The following is a 22100-nucleotide window of genomic DNA, read 5'->3' as shown; positions in this document are numbered from 1 at the left end:
GGGAGCGGCTCGGATCACGGGGGGGGGGCCTCACGGGGAAATGGAGGCCCTTAGTCCAGGGGCCTCCATCCCCTTAATCCGGCCCTGGTTATAATGGATATATATATATATACTGTGAAATATCACCGAGATACAGTAGGTGTTGGATGAGTAATTCTGTAAGGCTTTAGTGTTATTTAGTGTAATGAAAGGACTGAATACGGCAACGTTGCTTAAAAAAAAGTGTATAAAACTGCAAATGGATAACAAGCGTATCTAGGAACAGAATAATAAAATAGTGTGCGCAATTAAGGCGGAAACCTGCGGGATCTTTTTCAGAACAATATACGAAGTAATTACTGTAGTCTCATGGTTGAACATTATATGATGGGACATTTACAACACTCTATATATACTCCCCGCTTCTGCTTATATTTTATTTATGACTATTATGACTATTTTTTCCCTAACAGGTTCCAAAAATAAACCACGTGTTGTCATCCTCAAACATGAAAAAGGGTCAAGTTATCACCCTATCTCTCTGCTAAATGTAGATCTTAATTTGTTTGTATAAATAATAGTCAACTGCCTTAGGGGTCTATGTATCAATAAGATGTGGTGCAACTAAATGTGCATAGCTGCAAATTGCAGTGATGCATATTTATGTACCGCTGAAAAGCATCATGCAGGGGCTACTCTGGAAGCCCCGGCTTATTGACCCCTGTGCTGCAAAGTTTTTTCCTATTTACCGGCAGCACTAGAGGGTGTGTTGTGCGCAACTTCCTCTGTAATGGATTCTGCAAAGCCAGAGAGGATTCAGTGGAAAAGCCAGGCAACGCACCTATCTGCGCAATGCAAAGCTTATCAAGCTTTATGCATTGCAGAACATCGCAGTCTCCATAGTAATGTATCGGGACTGCGATGCTGCACGGTATTAGCCTAAGTGGAGGGAATTTCTGTGAAATCTCCTCCGTTAGGCAGTTAATACATAGCAACTACACTTAAATCATTGTGGAAACAGCCGTTTCCACATGGTTTAAGTGCTTGATCGGCTCATTGCATAGACCCCTTAATCTGATACTTCCTTCTTTAAGAGATCCTGACCAAGTGGCCTTTGTGAAGAACCGAGAATTGAAGCAGAACACTTCCTGACTCTTAAAACTAATCCAAATATTCCTGTTCTTCCCATATTCCTGCAATTGTCCCATCAGTGGATGCTGAAAAGGCGCTTAAATTGGTAGCTGGTAATTTCATGTATGATATTTTAAAGAGAATTGTTCTGCAGGGGTTAAAATGTTGCAATATAGCATGGCTCTTCCTCTCTGCTTAATGATGCAGTTTGTACCATTAGGCACCGCCAACCCAACATGCTATGTCAGTGTTGGCTAACCTGTGACACTCTATAAGGGGGGTATTCAATTGTTAGCGTTAACGGGAAAAAACGAGCACTCAAAAAATCTTAGCGTTAATACGGTAATTACTCGCGAAATTTCAGCTCGCAGCCCCCTGAGCGGCGAGCTGAAATTCCGCGAGTAAACTACCGTATTAACGCTTTTCGAGCGCAATATTACCATATAAACGGTAATATTTTTTGAGCGCTCGTTTTTTCCCGTTAACGCTAACAATTGAATACCCCCCTAGGTGTTGTGAAACTACAAGTCCCAGCATGTTTTGCCAATATATAGCAGTTTATTGCTGGAAGGGTATGCTGGGACTTGTAGTTTCACAACACCTGGAGTGTCACAGGTTAGCCAACACCGTGCTATGAGGTACTGTGAATATCGCCATTTCATTGCTAGGGGCAGAAAGGGGAGGTTATAAAAGTCGGAAAGTTTACTTTGGCAATCAAAGGGGCTGTAAATGGTCCTGCTCATTCTCGCGCACCATGGCAAAGTACAGAAAACGGAGGCAGCCGGAATAAGTATTTGTTGCGTTACAAATGTAAATGTACCATGGTTGCTAGGGAGCAGGTTAATACATCTGACCAGACGCCACAAAAATAACTGATAGCAAAGAACATCTGTTTCACACCTGTTCTATAGTCACAGCAATTATAATACTTTCTTATACTGCCATGTGAGGACATTTTTCTGTTGAATGTTTGTTTCTGCATTCGGCTAGTTCAGGCTGCCAGTAATACGAGATAACTCTGTTGCAATGTACTGTAGACCAGAGTTCAACTCCATTTCCTGTCACCATTTGTGCTCTTCAGTTTTTACAGGCTGCATTCTGAGTCTTCCCAGGTAAAGCTACATTTCATTACCTGTTGATCATTTCCATTTGTGTTTTGCCACTCTTGCTACTGTGATTTGCTCTGCACAACTGGTCTGTTTCTCCTGCACTGCTCAAGTAAGTCCTAAATCTTCTGTGTCAATAAATAATTCAGTAGTTCTGGGAATCTTACTGACTTTTCCACAAGAACTGAATTTAGCAAATAGTTGTCTACTCTCCTGTTATGTCCGAGAGACCCTAAAATTAGTGGGAGACCTCTCAGACTCCAGAAAGAGCAGGCAATTCTGCAGAAAGGGGATTACCTGCCTTCATGGTGGAATAATGTGATGTGATGTAGAAAACGGCTTCATCAAGCTTCCAGCCCTCCTCAGTAAACAGTGAGCACCTGATTTATTAAGGAACATAAATTCCGGTACGTGCAGTACTTTGCATAAAATCGCTCTGCGTATGCCCAGACCATACGCCAGTGAACGCAGCAACGTCCAATTCACCTTCAAATGTGTTAAAGGCAATAGATCTTTTGCCAACTGTAAAATCCCTTCTAATTCAGATATACAGTGCACACTGGAGAATTGATCTGAGACACACACACACACACACAGTTATATGGAATAATCAGTTCTGTTTTACTGAAACTGGTATACTAATATTTATACAGAAAACATGGCATACCCTCTTGTAGTTACATAGTATCATAATTAACACAATCGTTTACATTGTAGTTATTACCTTTAATCAATTGTACAAAGACATCTGTAAATCCTTCTTACTAAAGCTGGGTACACACTACAGAAATTTCGACCAACTTTTTATGCCAAGCGATTTTACATGCGATCGATGGTCCGATCTCTCGGTCCATGGACTGCATACACACTAGCCTTGTTTAGGACGAGAAAGGGAAGAGCGGACGTCCTTTTAGCGACTTTTTTACAGCCATGTTGTCGTGAGCAATGACTGTAATTTCGTACTCACTGTTGTGGATCGGTCGGAAGTTTATACACACTACACAGCGGAAACGAGATTGGAACGAAAATATTAAACGGTACGACCAACCAAATAAGGCGGCAATCGTCCATTTGGGCAGACTTTCGACCATCGTGTCACTGCACACACTGACCCGACTTTTGAACGAGCGGTCGTATGTCGGCTGATTGAGCCGATTATTGGATGAAAACAGTGTAGTGTGTACCCAGCTTTAGAGCAGGACAGACAGCTTATCTTGCTTATCTTTACTGAAAATGAGTTATATTTAATTTTTGAAGCAAAACCCGCTCATCCTTAAAACAGAAGTCGTTAATCTAATTGGAATTCCTTTAGCTATGAAGGTCTGTAGTTAATAATTTTTAACTAATTGGATTCTACATTAACTATTTCTATAAAAGCTACACACTGCTTAATTTAAAAGATCATAACTTCTTTTACAAGCGCAAAGGACAGTTACTACATCCGACGATTACATGGCCAGAACGGGGAGGGGAATGGGTATAAGTGCGTAGTCAATGTACAGTAAGGACGTGCCAAGCTTGAGCACACGCAGCAATATCCGCTTCAAGCTTTGGTCATCTCTAAGGTACGTGTTTTTTTGTAGGATTACTTGCACCAGCTACAGGTCGGTGTAAGTGCCGATTGCTAGTGATAACAGTTGCATATGCTTGCTAGAACATATGCAATTAGGAGCAAATGTAAAAATGTATTTTATATGCAGTAGACATTCAATACACCATCATCAATGTATTTTAGGGGAATTTTTTTTTTTTTTTATGTTTTGTCATTAATGACTGTGGGCCTGATTCATTAAGAAAAGTTAAGCAAGAAATTAAGTAAGTTTTCTTACTTATGTTTTCTGGACTTAACCATGTTGCAATACAATGGGTGCAAATTAGTTTATTATTTTGCACATAAGAAAAATACTGGCTGCTTTTTTCATGTAGCACACAGATACTTGATAGCTTATTTGTACACTGAAATTTAAAGTTGATCTAGGAAAAAAAAGGCAGTATTCTCCTTATGTGCAAAATAATAAACAAATATGCACCTCTTGCATTGTAACATGGTTTTGTCCAGGAGAAAAGTTAAGTTAAAAAAATGAGTACCTTCCTTAATTAATCAGACCCTATATTATAGATTACATTAATATAACAGATATAACATCTGTTATATTATAACAGATGACTTTAAAGTAATTATTTTTTTCTCTGTGCGTTCTTTTGTGACTTTATATTCCACATATGTATTGGATGTATCCTGCACTGTACCGTTAGAGCAGAGAGGACCTGTCCGATTTACATGTGTTTTTAAAAAAACGCATAATACGTTTGTTTTGCTTGCCTTAATGAATCAGGCTCAATATACTACAGCCATGTACTAAAAAATGTTTCTCAATCTGATTTGTCCAATCGGTTTGGTTCAATAATTGGCCAATCATGTTGGGATCATGATGGTTGGACCAAGAGCAAGGCGACCTGGTCGCCGTCCAATTTGGCCATTCAGGTGGGTGTAATTTCAAATAAATAATATTTGAGTAGTGGGGTGGTTTTAAGGTTCCCTGATATCACCTTGGATATTGCAACATGTTTGGCCACAATTACTTTAATGTCATTCTGATCAGTATCCAACATCACTCGTTTAACATCTCTTAAAATTTCCTGCCTTTTTTTTTAGAAATGATCAATCTTGAAGTGTCCCCAGAAATCTCTCTAGTGGATGAACCAGTGAAGATCCAAGTTTGTGGTCTCTCCCCACAACAGATAATCACTTTGAGAGCTTGGCTGAAGGATGAGAGAGGGAACATGTTCCAATCCCGAGCTTTCTACATGAGTGATAAGGAGGGGAAAGTGGATCTCGAGCATTCGCCAGCCACTGGTGGGGACTTCCATGGAGTATATCCCATGGGACTGTTCTGGTCTTTGAAGCCATCCAAACCGTTCTTAAGATTGATAAAACGTGACGTTATGGGAAGTCCCTTCCAAGTTCACCTGGAAGTCTACTGTCATGTGGAATTGAATCCATGCCCTGGATATCCAGCTACAGTTACTAAAGTTCTGGAAAGATGGTATGTATCTCCTGGGGTTCAGAGACTGCAAGTCAGAGAAGGACGAGTCAGAGGAGCTCTTTTCATTCCTGCAGGTAAAAAAAATACCAGATAGTTTTTAAGGTGTCTTACTAAGGTCAGATCACCTTTGTGTTCTTTCTTCATCTCCTGCACATCTGTGTGTCTTCAGTTTTGGAGTGAATGGGTGAAGGACAACCTGTAGCCAATCAGATCATGAGACTGGTCACAGCAGCGGGAGTAGGGTGAGATGATCTTGTGGGAGGAAGCGACCTGTCCACTCGTGTGATTATATTAATAAGATCAGGGCTGCATGTTCTATTTACAAAGCTGTGATGAGCCATTCAATCGGAGAAAATAGCAGTTTTCACCATAAAATGGCAATCGTATTGTTTAAAAAGGGTTCAATGCACCTACCATAACCCATTTATCCTTTCTTAACACAGACCCCCATATGTTAACTGCGAACTTGTGTTCTGCAAGCCTATGTCAATAGCCGCTAGCCGTAACATAATAGGAGTCTTTGACCTATAGCAGCCGCATTTCCCATAGAGCTAGTCACGCTCAGAGGTACTTGGATGTCCCTATGTCTTAACCCTTAGTGTAGTGAAAGCTTATGTGCAATAACACAGCCGGAAAATAGGAGGCGGCAGCCAAGATGAAACGGATGGTCAGAAGCAGACCAGGGTCAGGGATCTGTAGCAGACAGAGAGGTCAGGGACAGGCCAAAGGGTAAGGTTTGGCAGCAAGCAGAAATAACCAAAGAATAAATCCAAAGATCAGGGCAATCAGAATTCAAGCAGAGTCATGTAACAAGCCGAGGGTCACAACAGAGGGTCAATCAAAAGCACTGCAGAGTATCCACTGAATTCAGGTACACAGCAACGAGAGGTCAGGTCAACAACAGACAAAATCCACGCTAAGGCTAAGCCCTCCCTGCCTTATATAGTCAAACTGACCAATGAGGGACCAGGGCTCTAGCATGTCTAATTACCTCCCCTGAAGACTTCTAATATACATTAAATGTGCATGCATCCGGCTATCACAGTTGCCGAGACGCAGTGCTGACTAGAGAAGCGTCCCGGCCGTTGCGCTGGTGAAGGCCAGGATGGAGAAGGGTGAAATTACTGTATACAATGAGCTGAGGCGGTGCCCAAAGCATCGGGACTCGTTGTATACAAAAGCTGCAAATTACAAAGCTTGCTGTTCGCAGTTAGGCTTACAATCCTAACACCATCAGAATCATCGCATACAAGGTAAGTGTTGGTAAATACCTGCGATGCAACATTATGCCCACAATGCCCAAACACACAAAGACAACAACATAAAAGTTATACTATGATTGCATTTACTATGTACTCTCAGCGTTTGCACGCACTGATGTTAGATATCACACACCTGCATAACAGGCCCACTTTAGGCTGATTACTCATTTGCATTACATTAAACGCCAGTGATGCCGTATGTCAGATGCAATCATGTTGGACATGGAGTGGTTAACTATTGCTTGGTCTTGGAGGTCAATGGAGGACACTCTTTTGATCCTAATGTATTAGCTTCTAGTGAGCACAAGTAAATGAAGCACGCAGCATCAAAAAATTGTCGCAGCAACGCAAACGCTCCTGAATGTAAATGTTAGTGAGATGGAGTCATTGGAACTAAGGGTGTCACTCCAATACCTGTTTACATGGTTTTACTAGTGTTAAAAGTGAGAGTTAACACATGTATTTTGACACCAGTGGGTAAGGAACCATAACGTACTGTAGCAGGGTGTTTCAACATTTCCAACACCTGGAAAATGCAAACATGAACAACATTGCATAGAATGATCATGTGCCCATACTACTTACATGATATAGAATGATCATGTGTCCATACTACTTACATTATATAGAATGATCATGTGTCCATACTACTTACATTATATAGAATGATCATGTGTCCATACTACTTACATGATATAGAATGATCATGTGTCCATACTACTTACATTATATAGAATGATCATGTGTCCATACTACTTACATGATATAGAATGATCATGTCTCCATACTACTTACATGATATAGAATGATCATGTGTCTATACTACTTACATGATATAGAATGATCATGTGTCTATACTACTTACATGACATAGAATGATCATGTGTCCATACTACTTACATTATATAAAATGATCATGTGTCCATACTACTTACATGATATAGAATGATCATGTGTCCATACTACTTACATTATATAGAATGATCATGTGTCCATACTACTTACATGATATAGAATGATCATGTCTCCATACTACTTACATTATATAGAATGATCATGTGTCCATACTACTTACATGATATAGAATGATCATGTCTCCATACTACTTACATTATATAGAATGATCATGTGTCTATACTACTTACATGATATAGAATGATCATGTGTCTATACTACTTACATGACATAGAATGATCATGTGTCCATACTACTTACATTATATAAAATGATCATGTGTCCATACTACTTACATGATATAGAATGATCATGTGTCCATACTACTTACATTATATAGAATGATCATGTGTCCATACTACTTACATGATATAGAATGATCATGTCTCCATACTACTTACATTATATAGAATGATCATGTGTCTATACTACTTACATGATATAGAATGATCATGTGTCTATACTACTTACATGACATAGAATGATCATGTGTCCATACTACTTACATTATATAAAATGATCATGTCTCCATACTACTTACATGATATAGAATGAACATGTCTCCATACCACTTACATGATATAGAATAATCATGTGTCCATACCACTTACATTATATAGAATGATCATGTGTCCATACCACTTACATTATATAGAATGATCATGTCTCCATACTACTTACATGATATATAATGATCATGTGTCAATACTACTTACATGATATAGAATGATCATGTATCCATACTACTTACATGATATAGAATGATCATGTCTCCATACTACTTACATGATATAGAATGATCATGTGTCCATACCACTTACATGATATAGAATGATCATGTGTCCATACCACTTACATGATATAGAATGATCATGTGTCCATACTACTTACATGATATAGAATGATCATGTCTCCATACTACTTACATGATATAGAATGATCATGTGTCCATGCTACTTACATGATATAGAATGATCATGTGTCCATATTACTTACATGATATAGAATGATCATGTGTCCATACCACTTACATGATATAGAATGATCATGTCTCCATACCACTTACATTATATAGAATGATCATGTCTCCATACCACTTACATGATATAGAATGATCATGTCTCCATACCACTTACATTATATAGAATGATCATGTCTCCATACCACTTACATTATATAGAATGAACATGTCTCCATACCACTTACATGATATAGAATGATCATGTCTCCATACCACTTACATTATATAGAATGAACATGTCTCCATACCACTTACATGATATAGAATGAACATGTCTCCATACTACTTACATGATATAGAATGAACATGTCTCCATACCACTTACATTATATAGAATGATTATGTCTCCATACCACTTACATGATATAGAATGAACATGTCTCTATACCACTTACATTATATAGAATGAACATGTCTCCATACTACTTACATGATATAGAATGAACATGTCTCCATACCACTTACATTATATAGAATGATCATGTCTCCATACCACTTACATGATAAAGAATGATCATGTGTCCATATTACTTACATGATATAGAATGATCATGTCTCCATACTACTTACATGATATAGAATGATCATGTGTCCATACTACTTACATTATATAGAATGATCATGTCTCTATACCACTTACATTATAAAGAATGATCATGTCTCCATACTACTTACATGATATAGAATGATCATGTGTCCATACCACTTACATGATATAGAATGATCATGTGTCCATACCACTTACATGATATAGAATGATCATGTGTCCATACCACTTATATTATATAGAATGATCATGTGTCCATACTACTTACATTATATAGAATGAACATGTCTCCATACTACTTACATGATATAGAATGATCATGTGTCCATACTACTTACATGATATAGAATGATCATGTGTCCATACTACTTACATTATATAGAATGATCATGTCTCCATACTACTTACATTATATAGAATGATCATGTCTCCATACCACTTACATGATATAGAATGATCATGTCTCCATACCACTTACATGATATAGAATGATCATGTCTCCATACCACTTACATGATATAGAATGAACATGTCTCCATACCCCTTACATTATATAGAATGATCATGTCTCCATACCACTTACATTATATAGAATGAACATGTCTCCATACTACTTACATTATATAGAATGATCATGTCTCCATACCACTTACATTATATAGAATGAACATGTCTCCATACCACTTACATGATATAGAATGGTCATGTCTCCATACCACTTACATTATATAGAATGATCATGTCTCCATACCACTTACATTATATAGAATGAACATGTCTCCATACCACTTACATTATATAGAATGATCATGTCTCCATACCACTTACATTATATAGAATGAACATGTCTCCATACCACTTACATGATATAGAATGATCATGTCTCCATACCACTTACATGATATAGAATGATCATGTCTCCATACCACTTACATGATATAGAATGATCATGTCTCCATACCACTTACATGATAAAGAATGATCATGTGTCCATACCACTTACATGATATAGAATGATCATGTCTCCATACCACTTACATTATATAGAATGATCATGTCTCCATACCACTTACATTATATAGAATGAACATGTCTCCATACCACTTACATTATATAGAATGAACATGTCTCCATGCCACTTACATGATATAGAATGATCATGTCTCCATACCACTTACATTATATAGAATGAACATGTCTCCATACCACTTACATTATATAGAATGATCATGTCTCCATACCACTTACATGATATAGAATGATCATGTCTCCATACTACTTACATTATATAGAATGATCATGTCTCCATACCACTTACATTATATAGAATGAACATGTCTCCATACCACTTACATGATATAGAATGATCATGTCTCCATACCACTTACATTATATAGAATGATCATGTCTCCATACCACTTACATGATATAGAATGATCATGTCTCCATACTACTTACATTATATAGAATGATCATGTCTCCATACCACTTACATTATATAGAATGAACATGTCTCCATACCACTTACATGATATAGAATGATCATGTCTCCATACCACTTACATTATATAGAATGATCATGTCTCCATACCACTTACATTATTTAGAATGATCATGTGTCCATACAACTTACATGATATAGAATGATCATGTCTCCATACCACTTACATTATATAGAATGATCATGTCTCCATACCACTTACATGATATAGAATGATAATGTCTCCATACTACTTACATTATATAGAATGATCATGTCTCCATACCACTTACATTATATAGAATGAACATGTCTCCATACCACTTACATGATATAGAATGATCATGTCTCCATACCACTTACATTATATAGAATGAACATGTCTCCATACCACTTACATGATATAGAATGAACATGTCTCCATACTACTTACATGATATAGAATGAACATGTCTCCATACCACTTACATTATATAGAATGATCATGTCTCCATACTACTTACATGATACAGAATAAACATGTCTCTATACCACTTACATTATATAGAATGAACATGTCTCCATACTACTTACATGATATAGAATGAACATGTCTCCATACCACTTACATTATATAGAATGATCATGTCTCCATACCACTTACATTATATAGAATGAACATGTCTCCATACCACTTACATGATATAGAATGATCATGTCTCCATACCACTTACATGATATAGAATGATCATGTCTCCATACCACTTACATGATATAGAATGATCATGTCTCCATACCACTTACATGATAAAGAATGATCATGTGTCCATACCACTTACATGATATAGAATGATCATGTCTCCATACCACTTACATTATATAGAATGATCATGTCTCCATACCACTTACATTATATAGAATGAACATGTCTCCATACCACTTACATGATATAGAATGATCATGTCTCCATACCACTTACATTATATAGAATGATCATGTCTCCATACCACTTACATGATATAGAATGATCATGTCTCCATACTACTTACATTATATAGAATGATCATGTCTCCATACCACTTACATTATATAGAATGAACATGTCTCCATACCACTTACATGATATAGAATGATCATGTCTCCATACCACTTACATTATATAGAATGATCATGTCTCCATACCACTTACATTATTTAGAATGATCATGTGTCCATACAACTTACATGATATAGAATGATCATGTCTCCATACCACTTACATTATATAGAATGATCATGTCTCCATACCACTTACATGATATAGAATGATAATGTCTCCATACTACTTACATTATATAGAATGATCATGTCTCCATACCACTTACATTATATAGAATGAACATGTCTCCATACCACTTACATGATATAGAATGATCATGTCTCCATACCACTTACATTATATAGAATGAACATGTCTCCATACCACTTACATGATATAGAATGAACATGTCTCCATACTACTTACATGATATAGAATGAACATGTCTCCATACCACTTACATTATATAGAATGATCATGTCTCCATACTACTTACATGATACAGAATAAACATGTCTCTATACCACTTACATTATATAGAATGAACATGTCTCCATACTACTTACATGATATTGAATGAACATGTCTCCATACCACTTACATTATATAGAATGATCATGTCTCCATACCACTTACATTATATAGAATGAACATGTCTCCATACCACTTACATGATATAGAATGATCATGTCTCCATACCACTTACATGATATAGAATGATCATGTCTCCATACCACTTACATGATATAGAATGATCATGTCTCCATACCACTTACATGATTAAGAATGATCATGTGTCCATACCACTTACATGATATAGAATGATCATGTCTCCATACCACTTACATTATATAGAATGATCATGTCTCCATACCACTTACATTATATAGAATGAACATGTCTCCATACCACTTACATTATATAGAATGAACATGTCTCCATGCCACTTACATGATATAGAATGATCATGTCTCCATACCACTTACATTATATAGAATGAACATGTCTCCATACCACTTACATTATATAGAATGATCATGTCTCCATACCACTTACATGATATAGAATGATCATGTCTCCATACTACTTACATTATATAGAATAATCATGTCTCCATACCACTTACATTATATAGAATGAACATGTCTCCATACCACTTACATGATATAGAATGATCATGTCTCCATACCACTTACATTATATAGAATGATCATGTCTCCATACCACTTACATGATATAGAATGATCATGTCTCCATACTACTTACATTATATAGAATGATCATGTCTCCATACCACTTACATTATATAGAATGAACATGTCTCCATACCACTTACATGATATAGAATGATCATGTCTCCATACCACTTACATTATATAGAATGATCATGTCTCCATACCACTTACATTATTTAGAATGATCATGTGTCCATACCACTTACATGATATAGAATGATCATGTCTCCATACCACTTACATTATATAGAATGATCATGTCTCCATACCACTTACATGATATAGAATGATAATGTCTCCATACTACTTACATTATATAGAATGATCATGTCTCCATACCACTTACATTATATAGAATGAACATGTCTCCATACCACTTACATGATATAGAATGATCATGTCTCCATACCACTTACATTATATAGAATGAACATGTCTCCATACCACTTACATGATATAGAATGAACATGTCTCCATACTACTTACATGATATAGAATGAACATGTCTCCATACCACTTACATTATATGGAATGATCATGTCTCCATACTACTTACATGATATAGAATAAACATGTCTCTATACCACTTACATTATATAGAATGAACATGTCTCCATACTACTTACATGATATAGAATGAACATGTCTCCATACCACTTACATTATATAGAATGATCATGTCTCCATACCACTTACATGATATAGAATGATCATGTATCCATACTACTTACATGATATAGAATGATCATGTGTCCATACTACTTACATGATATAGAATGATCATGTCTCCATACTACTTACATGATATAGAATGATCATGTGTCCATACTACTTACATTATATAGAATGATCATGTCTCCATACCACTTACATTATATAGAATGATCATGTGTCCATACCACTTACATTATAAAGAATGATCATGTCTCCATACTACTTACATGATATAGAATGATCATGTGTCCATACCACTTACATGATATAGAATGATCATGTGTCCATACCACTTACATTATATAGAATGAACATGTGTCCATGCCACTTATATTATATAGAATGATCATGTGTCCATACTACTTACATTATATAGAATGAACATGTGTCCATACTACTTACATGATATAGAATGATCATGTATCCATACTACTTACATGATATAGAATGATCATGTGTCCATACCACTTACATGATATAGAATGATCATGTATCCATACTACTTACATGATATAGAATGATCATGTGTCCATACTACTTACATGATATAGAATGATCATGTCTCCATACTACTTACATGATATAGAATGATCATGTGTCCATACTACTTACATGATATAGAATGATCATGTCTCCATACCACTTACATTATATAGAATGATCATGTGTCCATACCACTTACATTATAAAGAATGATCATGTCTCCATACTACTTACATGATATAGAATGATCATGTGTCCATACCACTTACATGATATAGAATGATCATGTGTCCATACCACTTACATTATATAGAATGAACATGTGTCCATGCCACTTATATTATATAGAATGATCATGTGTCCATACTACTTACATTATATAGAATGAACATGTGTCCATACTACTTACATGATATAGAATGATCATGTATCCATACTACTTACATGATATAGAATGATCATGTGTCCATACCACTTACATGATATAGAATGATCATGTATCCATACTACTTACATGATATAGAATGATCATGTGTCCATACTACTTACATGATATAGAATGATCATGTCTCCATACTACTTACATGATATAGAATGATCATGTGTCCATACTACTTACATTATATAGAATGATCATGTCTCCATACCACTTACATTATATAGAATGATCATGTGTCCATACCACTTACATGATAAAGAATGATCATGTCTCCATACTACTTACATGATATAGAATGATCATGTGTCCATACCACTTACATGATATAGAATGATCATGTGTCCATACCACTTACATTATATAGAATGAACATGTGTCCATGCCACTTATATTATATAGAATGATCATGTGTCCATACTACTTACATTATATAGAATGAACATGTGTCCATACTACTTACATGATATAGAATGATCATGTATCCATACTACTTACATGATATAGAATGATCATGTGTCCATACCACTTACATGATATAGAATGATCATGTGTCCATACTACTTACATGATATAGAATGATCATGTCTCCATACTACTTACATTATATAGAATGATCATGTGTCCATACTACTTACATTATATAGAATGATCATGTCTCCATACTACTTACATTATATAGAATGATCATGTGTCCATACCACTTACATTATAAAGAATGATCATGTCTCCATACTACTTACATGATATAGAATGATCATGTGTCCATACCACTTACATGATATAGAATGATCATGTCTCCATACTACTTACATTATATAGAATGATCATGTCTCCATACCACTTACATTATATAGAATGAACATGTCTCCATACCACTTACATGATATAGAATGATCATGTCTCCATACCACTTACATTATATAGAATGATCATGTCTCCATACCACTTACATGATATAGAATGATCATGTCTCCATACCACTTACATTATATAGAATGAACATGTCTCCATACCACTTACATGATATAGAATGAACATGTCTCCATACCACTTACATTATATAGAATGATCATGTCTCCATACTACTTACATGATATAGAATGAACATGTCTCTATACCACTTACATTATATAGAATGAACATGTCTCCATACTACTTACATGATATAGAATGAACATGTCTCCATACCACTTACATTATATAGAATGATCATGTCTCCATACCCCTTACATGATAAAGAATGATCATGTGTCCATACTACTTACATGATATAGAATGATCGTGTCTCCATACTACTTACATGATATAGAATGATCATGTGTCCATACTACTTACATTATATAGAATGATCATGTCTCCATACCACTTACATTATATAGAATGATCATGTGTCCATACCACTTACATTATATAGAATGATCATGTCTCCATACCACTTACATTATATAGAATGATCATGTGTCCATACCACTTACATTATAAAGAATGATCATGTCTCCATACTACTTACATGATATAGAATGATCATGTGTCCATACCACTTACATGATATAGAATGATCATGTGTCCATACCACTTACATGATATAGAATGATCATGTGTCCATACTACTTATATTATATAGAATGAACATGTCTCCATACTACTTACATGATATAGAATGATCATGTGTCCATACTACTTACATGATATAGAATGATCATGTGTCCATACCACTTACATGATATAGAATGATCATGTGTCATACTACTTACATGATATAGAATGATCATGTCTCCATACTACTTACATGATATAGAATGATCATGTGTCCATACTACTTACATGATATAGAATGATCATGTCTCCATACTACTTACATGATATAGAATGATCATGTGTCCATACTACTTACATTATATAGAATGATCATGTCTCCATACTACTTACATTATATAGAATGATCATGTGTCCATACCACTTAGATTATAAAGAATGATCATGTCTCCATACTACTTACATGATATAGAATGATCATGTGTCCATACCACTTACATGATATAGAATGATCATGTGTCCATACCACTTACATTATATAGAATGAACATGTGTCCATACTACTTATATTATATAGAATGAACATGTCTCCATACTACTTACATGATATAGAATGATCATGTGTCCATACTACTTACATTATATAGAATGAACATGTCTCCATACTACTTACATGATATAGAATGATCATGTGTCCATACTACTTACATGATATAGAATGATCTCGTGTCCATACCACTTACATGATATAGAATGAACATGTCTCCATACTACTTACATTATACAGAATGATCATGTCTCCATACTACTTACATGATATAGAATGAACATGTCTCCATACTACTTACATTATACAGAATGATCATGTCTCCATACTACTTACATGATATAGAATTTTCACGTGTCCATACTACTTACATGATATAGAATGATCATGTGTCCATATTACTTACATTATATATAATGATCATATATTCATATTACTTAGGTGAAGGACCTTTTCCTGGAGTTATTGACTTATTTGGGGGATTTGGTGGACTCATTGAGTTTCGAAGCAGCCTCCTGGCCTCTCGTGGCTTTGCCTGTCTTGCCTTGGCCTACTTTAGATTCGATGATCTTCCAAAATCTCTAGACCACGTGGATCTAAAATATTTTGAAGAAGCCGCTCACTTGCTAAGTAGTCATCCAAAGGTAATTTATTGGAGGTGTCCTCTAAGTTGTCTTATTTTGTTTAAATTGATATCCTCTAATTAATAACTGGATGATCTGCAAATATTGCTACTTATTTTCATTCTGCCTTCAAAGTCACTTGGGATGATGTTTTTACAGATGAGCCTTTACATTAAATCTGTTATCATGATATCAATGCATGAAGGAAGTGACACAAACTGCATGGATGATGATAATATATACAGACATGCATCGATGGATATAGAAAATTGTCATAATGATAACGTAACATATTTATAGTTAAAATGTTTAATCTATAGGTTTTTAAAATTTATATTAATAAATGCCAAAAATGGTGTGGGAGTGTCAAATTTGACATTATTCTCTGTAATATTCTGCAAGACATTTGCAAAAAGTGTTTGTTTGAAAATAAGAACAAATAAGAAACATAAAATGATTTTACTTTTCATCACAAAATAACCTTAGGTCACTTTTTGAGTATATTATTTGCACAAGCAGGTACCCAGTGAATGAGTAGTAATTCAAAGTATGATGTCTATATTTTGGGTATTAAAAAAAACATCATTGGTTTATTTTGTGAACGCATTCAAAAATATATATATAAATAAATGTCTGGAATCACTAACAAGAGCATCTATACCTGTCAGCAATCAGGCGAATTAAAGGAACTTGGCTTGGTTTAACCCTTCATGTAGTCAAATTGGACCGATCTAGTTGTTTGGCATTCGGGCGGTGAAGATTGGCAAGATTTTTGCCTGTGACGAAGCTCATTAGCGAAACGCGCGTTGACGTTTCTGTGCACAATGTTCTTACTTATGTCTGATATGAGGTTATAGTTCAGTCTATGCGAGTGATAATATAGGTAGCCAGCGTTATATAAGATTGATCACTATATTTCTTGGTAGAGACCCTGCACTTTAGGTTTCAGATGCCTTAGCGACATTAACCGGGAAGGCATGTTATCTAGCTCACTACTTAAATGGTGGACAAGCATTACGATACTACCCGGTGTGGGGCTCTTATTTTGTAAAGGAACAAGTATGTTTTATGGATGGTGACAATACCTAGTCATAAACGGAAACTATCTATCAAAACACTATTTTGGCTGCCTTGACCTACAGTAGATTATATCAACCAGCATGACAACGATATAATATACCTAAAGGGAGGCATTAATTTTAACTTAAGCACAATTGACTGGTATTTGAGAGGTTTATAAAAAAGTACCAGATGAACTCAAATTAACCAGCAAGATATTTATTAATTCAAATAAAGTTTGACAGCGACACAGTCTAGCATTTATTTGCTAGTTTTAACAGTATATGACTTATTGGTTCAACAATTATTTCATTTTGTGGTTTTATTATTTCGCTAATTACCTTGATACTTAATAAAGATTTGATAATCAATATAAATATTTCTATATGTCCATTGCCCCAAGAGTGCCCCATTGCACATATTCTTTTTCCCTCCCCACATTTTTAAGATTGGCATGGGGACCAGATTTTGTTGTCATGCGATGACGGCATACTCTACCAGATCAGCCAGCTAAATTTTCCAGTAGTTTAGTACGATATCTGGGATTATAACACAACCAATTAAGGCCAATTGGTCTAAAATAGACAAATTGGACAGAAAAATCACTGTATTTATGGGCAGCTTTATAGCATAAACTGGAATCGAGAAATGTTAACTAAGTAAAAGTAGAAAAAGGAAATACAAAAAAATGGACACAAGCGCAAATAAATATTTCAATATATCAGCCAGGGAGGAATAAATGGATCAACATTTAAATCTCAGTTGTGAGCTGTGTAGAATGCATCTCCCATAGAACACTAGCTACACAATGTTTCGCAGACAGTTAAACTGACCATCTATGTTTCTCACTAAAAAGCCGCATAAAAACTCACCTACAGGGGCTCTAAAACCTTATCAATGGTGATGGCGGAGACATTCCCTTAGTACTCAGGCAGAAGGTGGGAGGTATAGGTATTCCCAGAGTGCCATTTCTTCAATGGTCAACTGCTAAGACAAATATTGCATGAACTCCACTCACTGACTTTTACTTCTTTCAGGTGTCGAGAGGAGGAGTTGGAGTTGTCGGTGTGAGCAAAGGGGCAGATGTAGCTCTGGCAATGGCCTCTTATTTGCCCCAAGTCAGTGCTACAGTCTGTATCAATGGACCCATTGCTGTGACCAACAACACCCTCAGCTATGGTGACCTTGTACAGAGAGGAATTCCTTATCAGAGAGAAAGAATTCTGATTACACACTCTGGGGCCTTCAACTGTACCCGCATATTAGGGGATATAAGCAAGCCAGAACACCAGGACTCTATCATTCCTCTGGAGAGAGCCAGAGGACCCATCCTCTTCTTGGTGGGAGAAAATGACCAGAGCTGTGACAGCTTATTTTTCGCTAACGAATCTTTAGTCAGGGCAGAAAAGTATAACAAGAAGGATGTATATGTGAGGTGTTACCCAGGGGCTGGGCATCTTATAGAGCCCCCGGGTTCTCCTTTCTGCCCCGTGTCAGTATCTCCTTTGTCGCAAACTCCAATTATGTGGGGAGGGGAACTTCTGGCTCACTGCAAAGCACAGGAAATCAGCTGGACAGAGATGCAGGACTTTCTCCGCAGAAATATACCATGCTCTCGCCGGAATAAGTTATAAAAATTTCATCTCAAGTTTCCATGTGTAAAAGAAACAGAGGGGATATCTGGGTAATCTTGTTTGGCAAGTCTGTAATGTGTACATTTTTAATGAAAAAATTATAGGCATAACTAGTTTCTCCAGCACAAATAACAAAAAACTCACAAATATCTTAGAAGAGCATCAAAAACAGTTATAATGGTTCAAATATTTATCTCAAGTCACTCTCAAGTTAGTCTAATGGTCAAACACTACAAGATGGGACATTTACAAGGTCCTTCAAAGCTCTAAACTCCATTCCTCCACCTACATTTCAGTTATGACATAACAAATGTGCCCCACCTCCTAAAGTCTACCAGAAAGTGTTAGGGCTCTTCCCGGCACCCCTTGGATGTGGGTAATGGAAAAAAACCCTGGTATGGCAATAAGGGATCCCTAAAACTCCTGCCCATTATATAAATATAGAATTATAAACAAAAATAACGTTTAATCAAATAAAACACTCCCTGATTCAACACAGAATTATTGCATTTTTTAATCCAAAGGGATTTTTTCTCTTTAATTGTAACCCAAATGGGAAAACCAAACTACATCTTTTAATCCAAATGGAAATGTGGTGTCCTTTAAATCAAAGGATAATCATCTTTTAATAAACTCAGAACAACATGTCAGAGTTAGAATGAACTCAACTGACCAGGATTCCTCTTAGTCACTCAGCCAATCAGGAGAAAGATAGAAGGTTCTATCTTTAGTGCAGAACACCTTTTCTTTCTACTACCACTCAGCCAATCACAAGCAGTTTTCCACACTGCTTGTGATATGATTGCCTGGCAGATTACCTGCTTTCATCACATATCAGTAGAGATTAATGGAATTGATAGAAGATAAATTAATCTCTGCTGATGTGGGGGAAAGACAATTACTAGTGATTTGCAGTGCCAGTCATGTCTATGGCCCATTCATTTAAATGAAGTTTCTACATATTGTGCACAACTCCATTGAATTGAATGCAGGGTTATAAGAATGAATGGACCATAGAAATCAAAGGTAAAACTTCAAGACACTGCTGGTTAAACTGTATGTGTTTACTTTTATCGAGTACGTACACCGTGCGCTTCCATAGAGATGGATGGATTTCTTCAAGTGTGTTGACATGCTTTGAATGCACTGACATGGAACATCCAACAAAAAAATGTTTTGTGGTGCAACCTCATGGAGATGCAAGAGCAAACACAAATGGGTATGCAGGGACAAACGTGGTATTTATAGAAGGGAGGTGCACAGCGGACCATGGCACACAACTAGCCAACTGTCCTGATTCTGGTGGAGCAGTCACAATTTTATGTGTCCCACTCAGTCAGGACTTTGTTCCGATTGCAAGGAGAGTTGGGATGTGTGTTCTGCTGCACACACTACTGCTTATTAAGGGCGAGCTGCTTGCATCTAACTGTAGTGCATTGTGCTTGCCCTTAACGAGGATACAGCGCGAGGCAGGACCTACTTCCCAACTATCGTTGCAGTTGAGACAAAGTACTGACTGGGGACAGCCGCACAGAATCTGGACTGTCTCACCAGAATCAGGACTGTTGGCAGACAGTGCTGCTCTCTCCTATCTGTTCTTGCGGCTTTTGTTACTGCTGCTGCTCATGTGTAAAGCCGAGTTGCTTGTTGCCTGGATCGTGGAATGTTGGGGCCCTGTTTTGAAAAAAGGGCTAAGTACATAAAATATGGACAGCCTCGCAGTGAGTGAACCATTTAGGCCTCCCTCCGCTAACCAGCCCTGACGTTAAATTGCTAGCACATACGTTTAACAATTAGGCCTCATTACCTGAAACCAGCCCTGACATTAAATTAATAGCATTCACATGTAATAAATAGACCTATCCCCCCCCCCCAATTAACCCCAACATTTAATTAATAGCATTCAGAATTAATAGATAGCCCTATTCACCTCTCAACATGTCGTGGCATTAAATTACTCGTCTCCCATTTCCCACCCTCACCATTAAATTAATACACAGTCCCACCCCTATTACAGTAAGAGCCATCCCCCACACTTACCTTCTACGAATCGGCTCTGTAGTTTCAGAGGCAGACTCTTCTGTCTGCCTCTTATTTCCAACACACGTGAGACTGCAATCGTGCTGCCCGCTCCATGAAAGTGAGGGACCGAACGAATAATGTAGAAGTGACTTCATATTAGCAGAGATGGGAATTTCAATATTTCAGTAAAAGAATCCAAAAGCCCAGGGTCTTCTGGGACAACA

At 36.4% G+C, this 22100-nt stretch overlaps 1 protein-coding gene across 1 annotated transcript; it reads left to right on the top strand.

Moving 5' to 3' along the window:
- The first annotated feature begins 2153 nt into the window (after positions 1 to 2153).
- On the top strand, positions 2154 to 20348 carry LOC142101278 (acyl-coenzyme A amino acid N-acyltransferase 1-like). Its single transcript, XM_075185637.1, has 4 exons — positions 2154 to 2222; positions 4873 to 5337; positions 16980 to 17182; positions 19258 to 20348. The coding sequence occupies exons 2-4, from the start codon at positions 4875 to 4877 to the stop codon at positions 19852 to 19854; spliced, it is 1263 nt and encodes a 420-aa protein (XP_075041738.1). The 5' UTR covers positions 2154 to 2222; positions 4873 to 4874; the 3' UTR covers positions 19855 to 20348.
- Positions 20349 to 22100: the final 1752 nt, after the last annotated feature.

The sequence above is a fragment of the Mixophyes fleayi genome, chromosome 1 (assembly GCF_038048845.1).
Source record: "Mixophyes fleayi isolate aMixFle1 chromosome 1, aMixFle1.hap1, whole genome shotgun sequence".
NCBI lineage: Eukaryota > Metazoa > Chordata > Amphibia > Anura > Limnodynastidae > Mixophyes > Mixophyes fleayi.
Note: the sequence above shows the minus strand (reverse complement) of the source record. Positions and strands in the feature narration are given on the sequence as shown.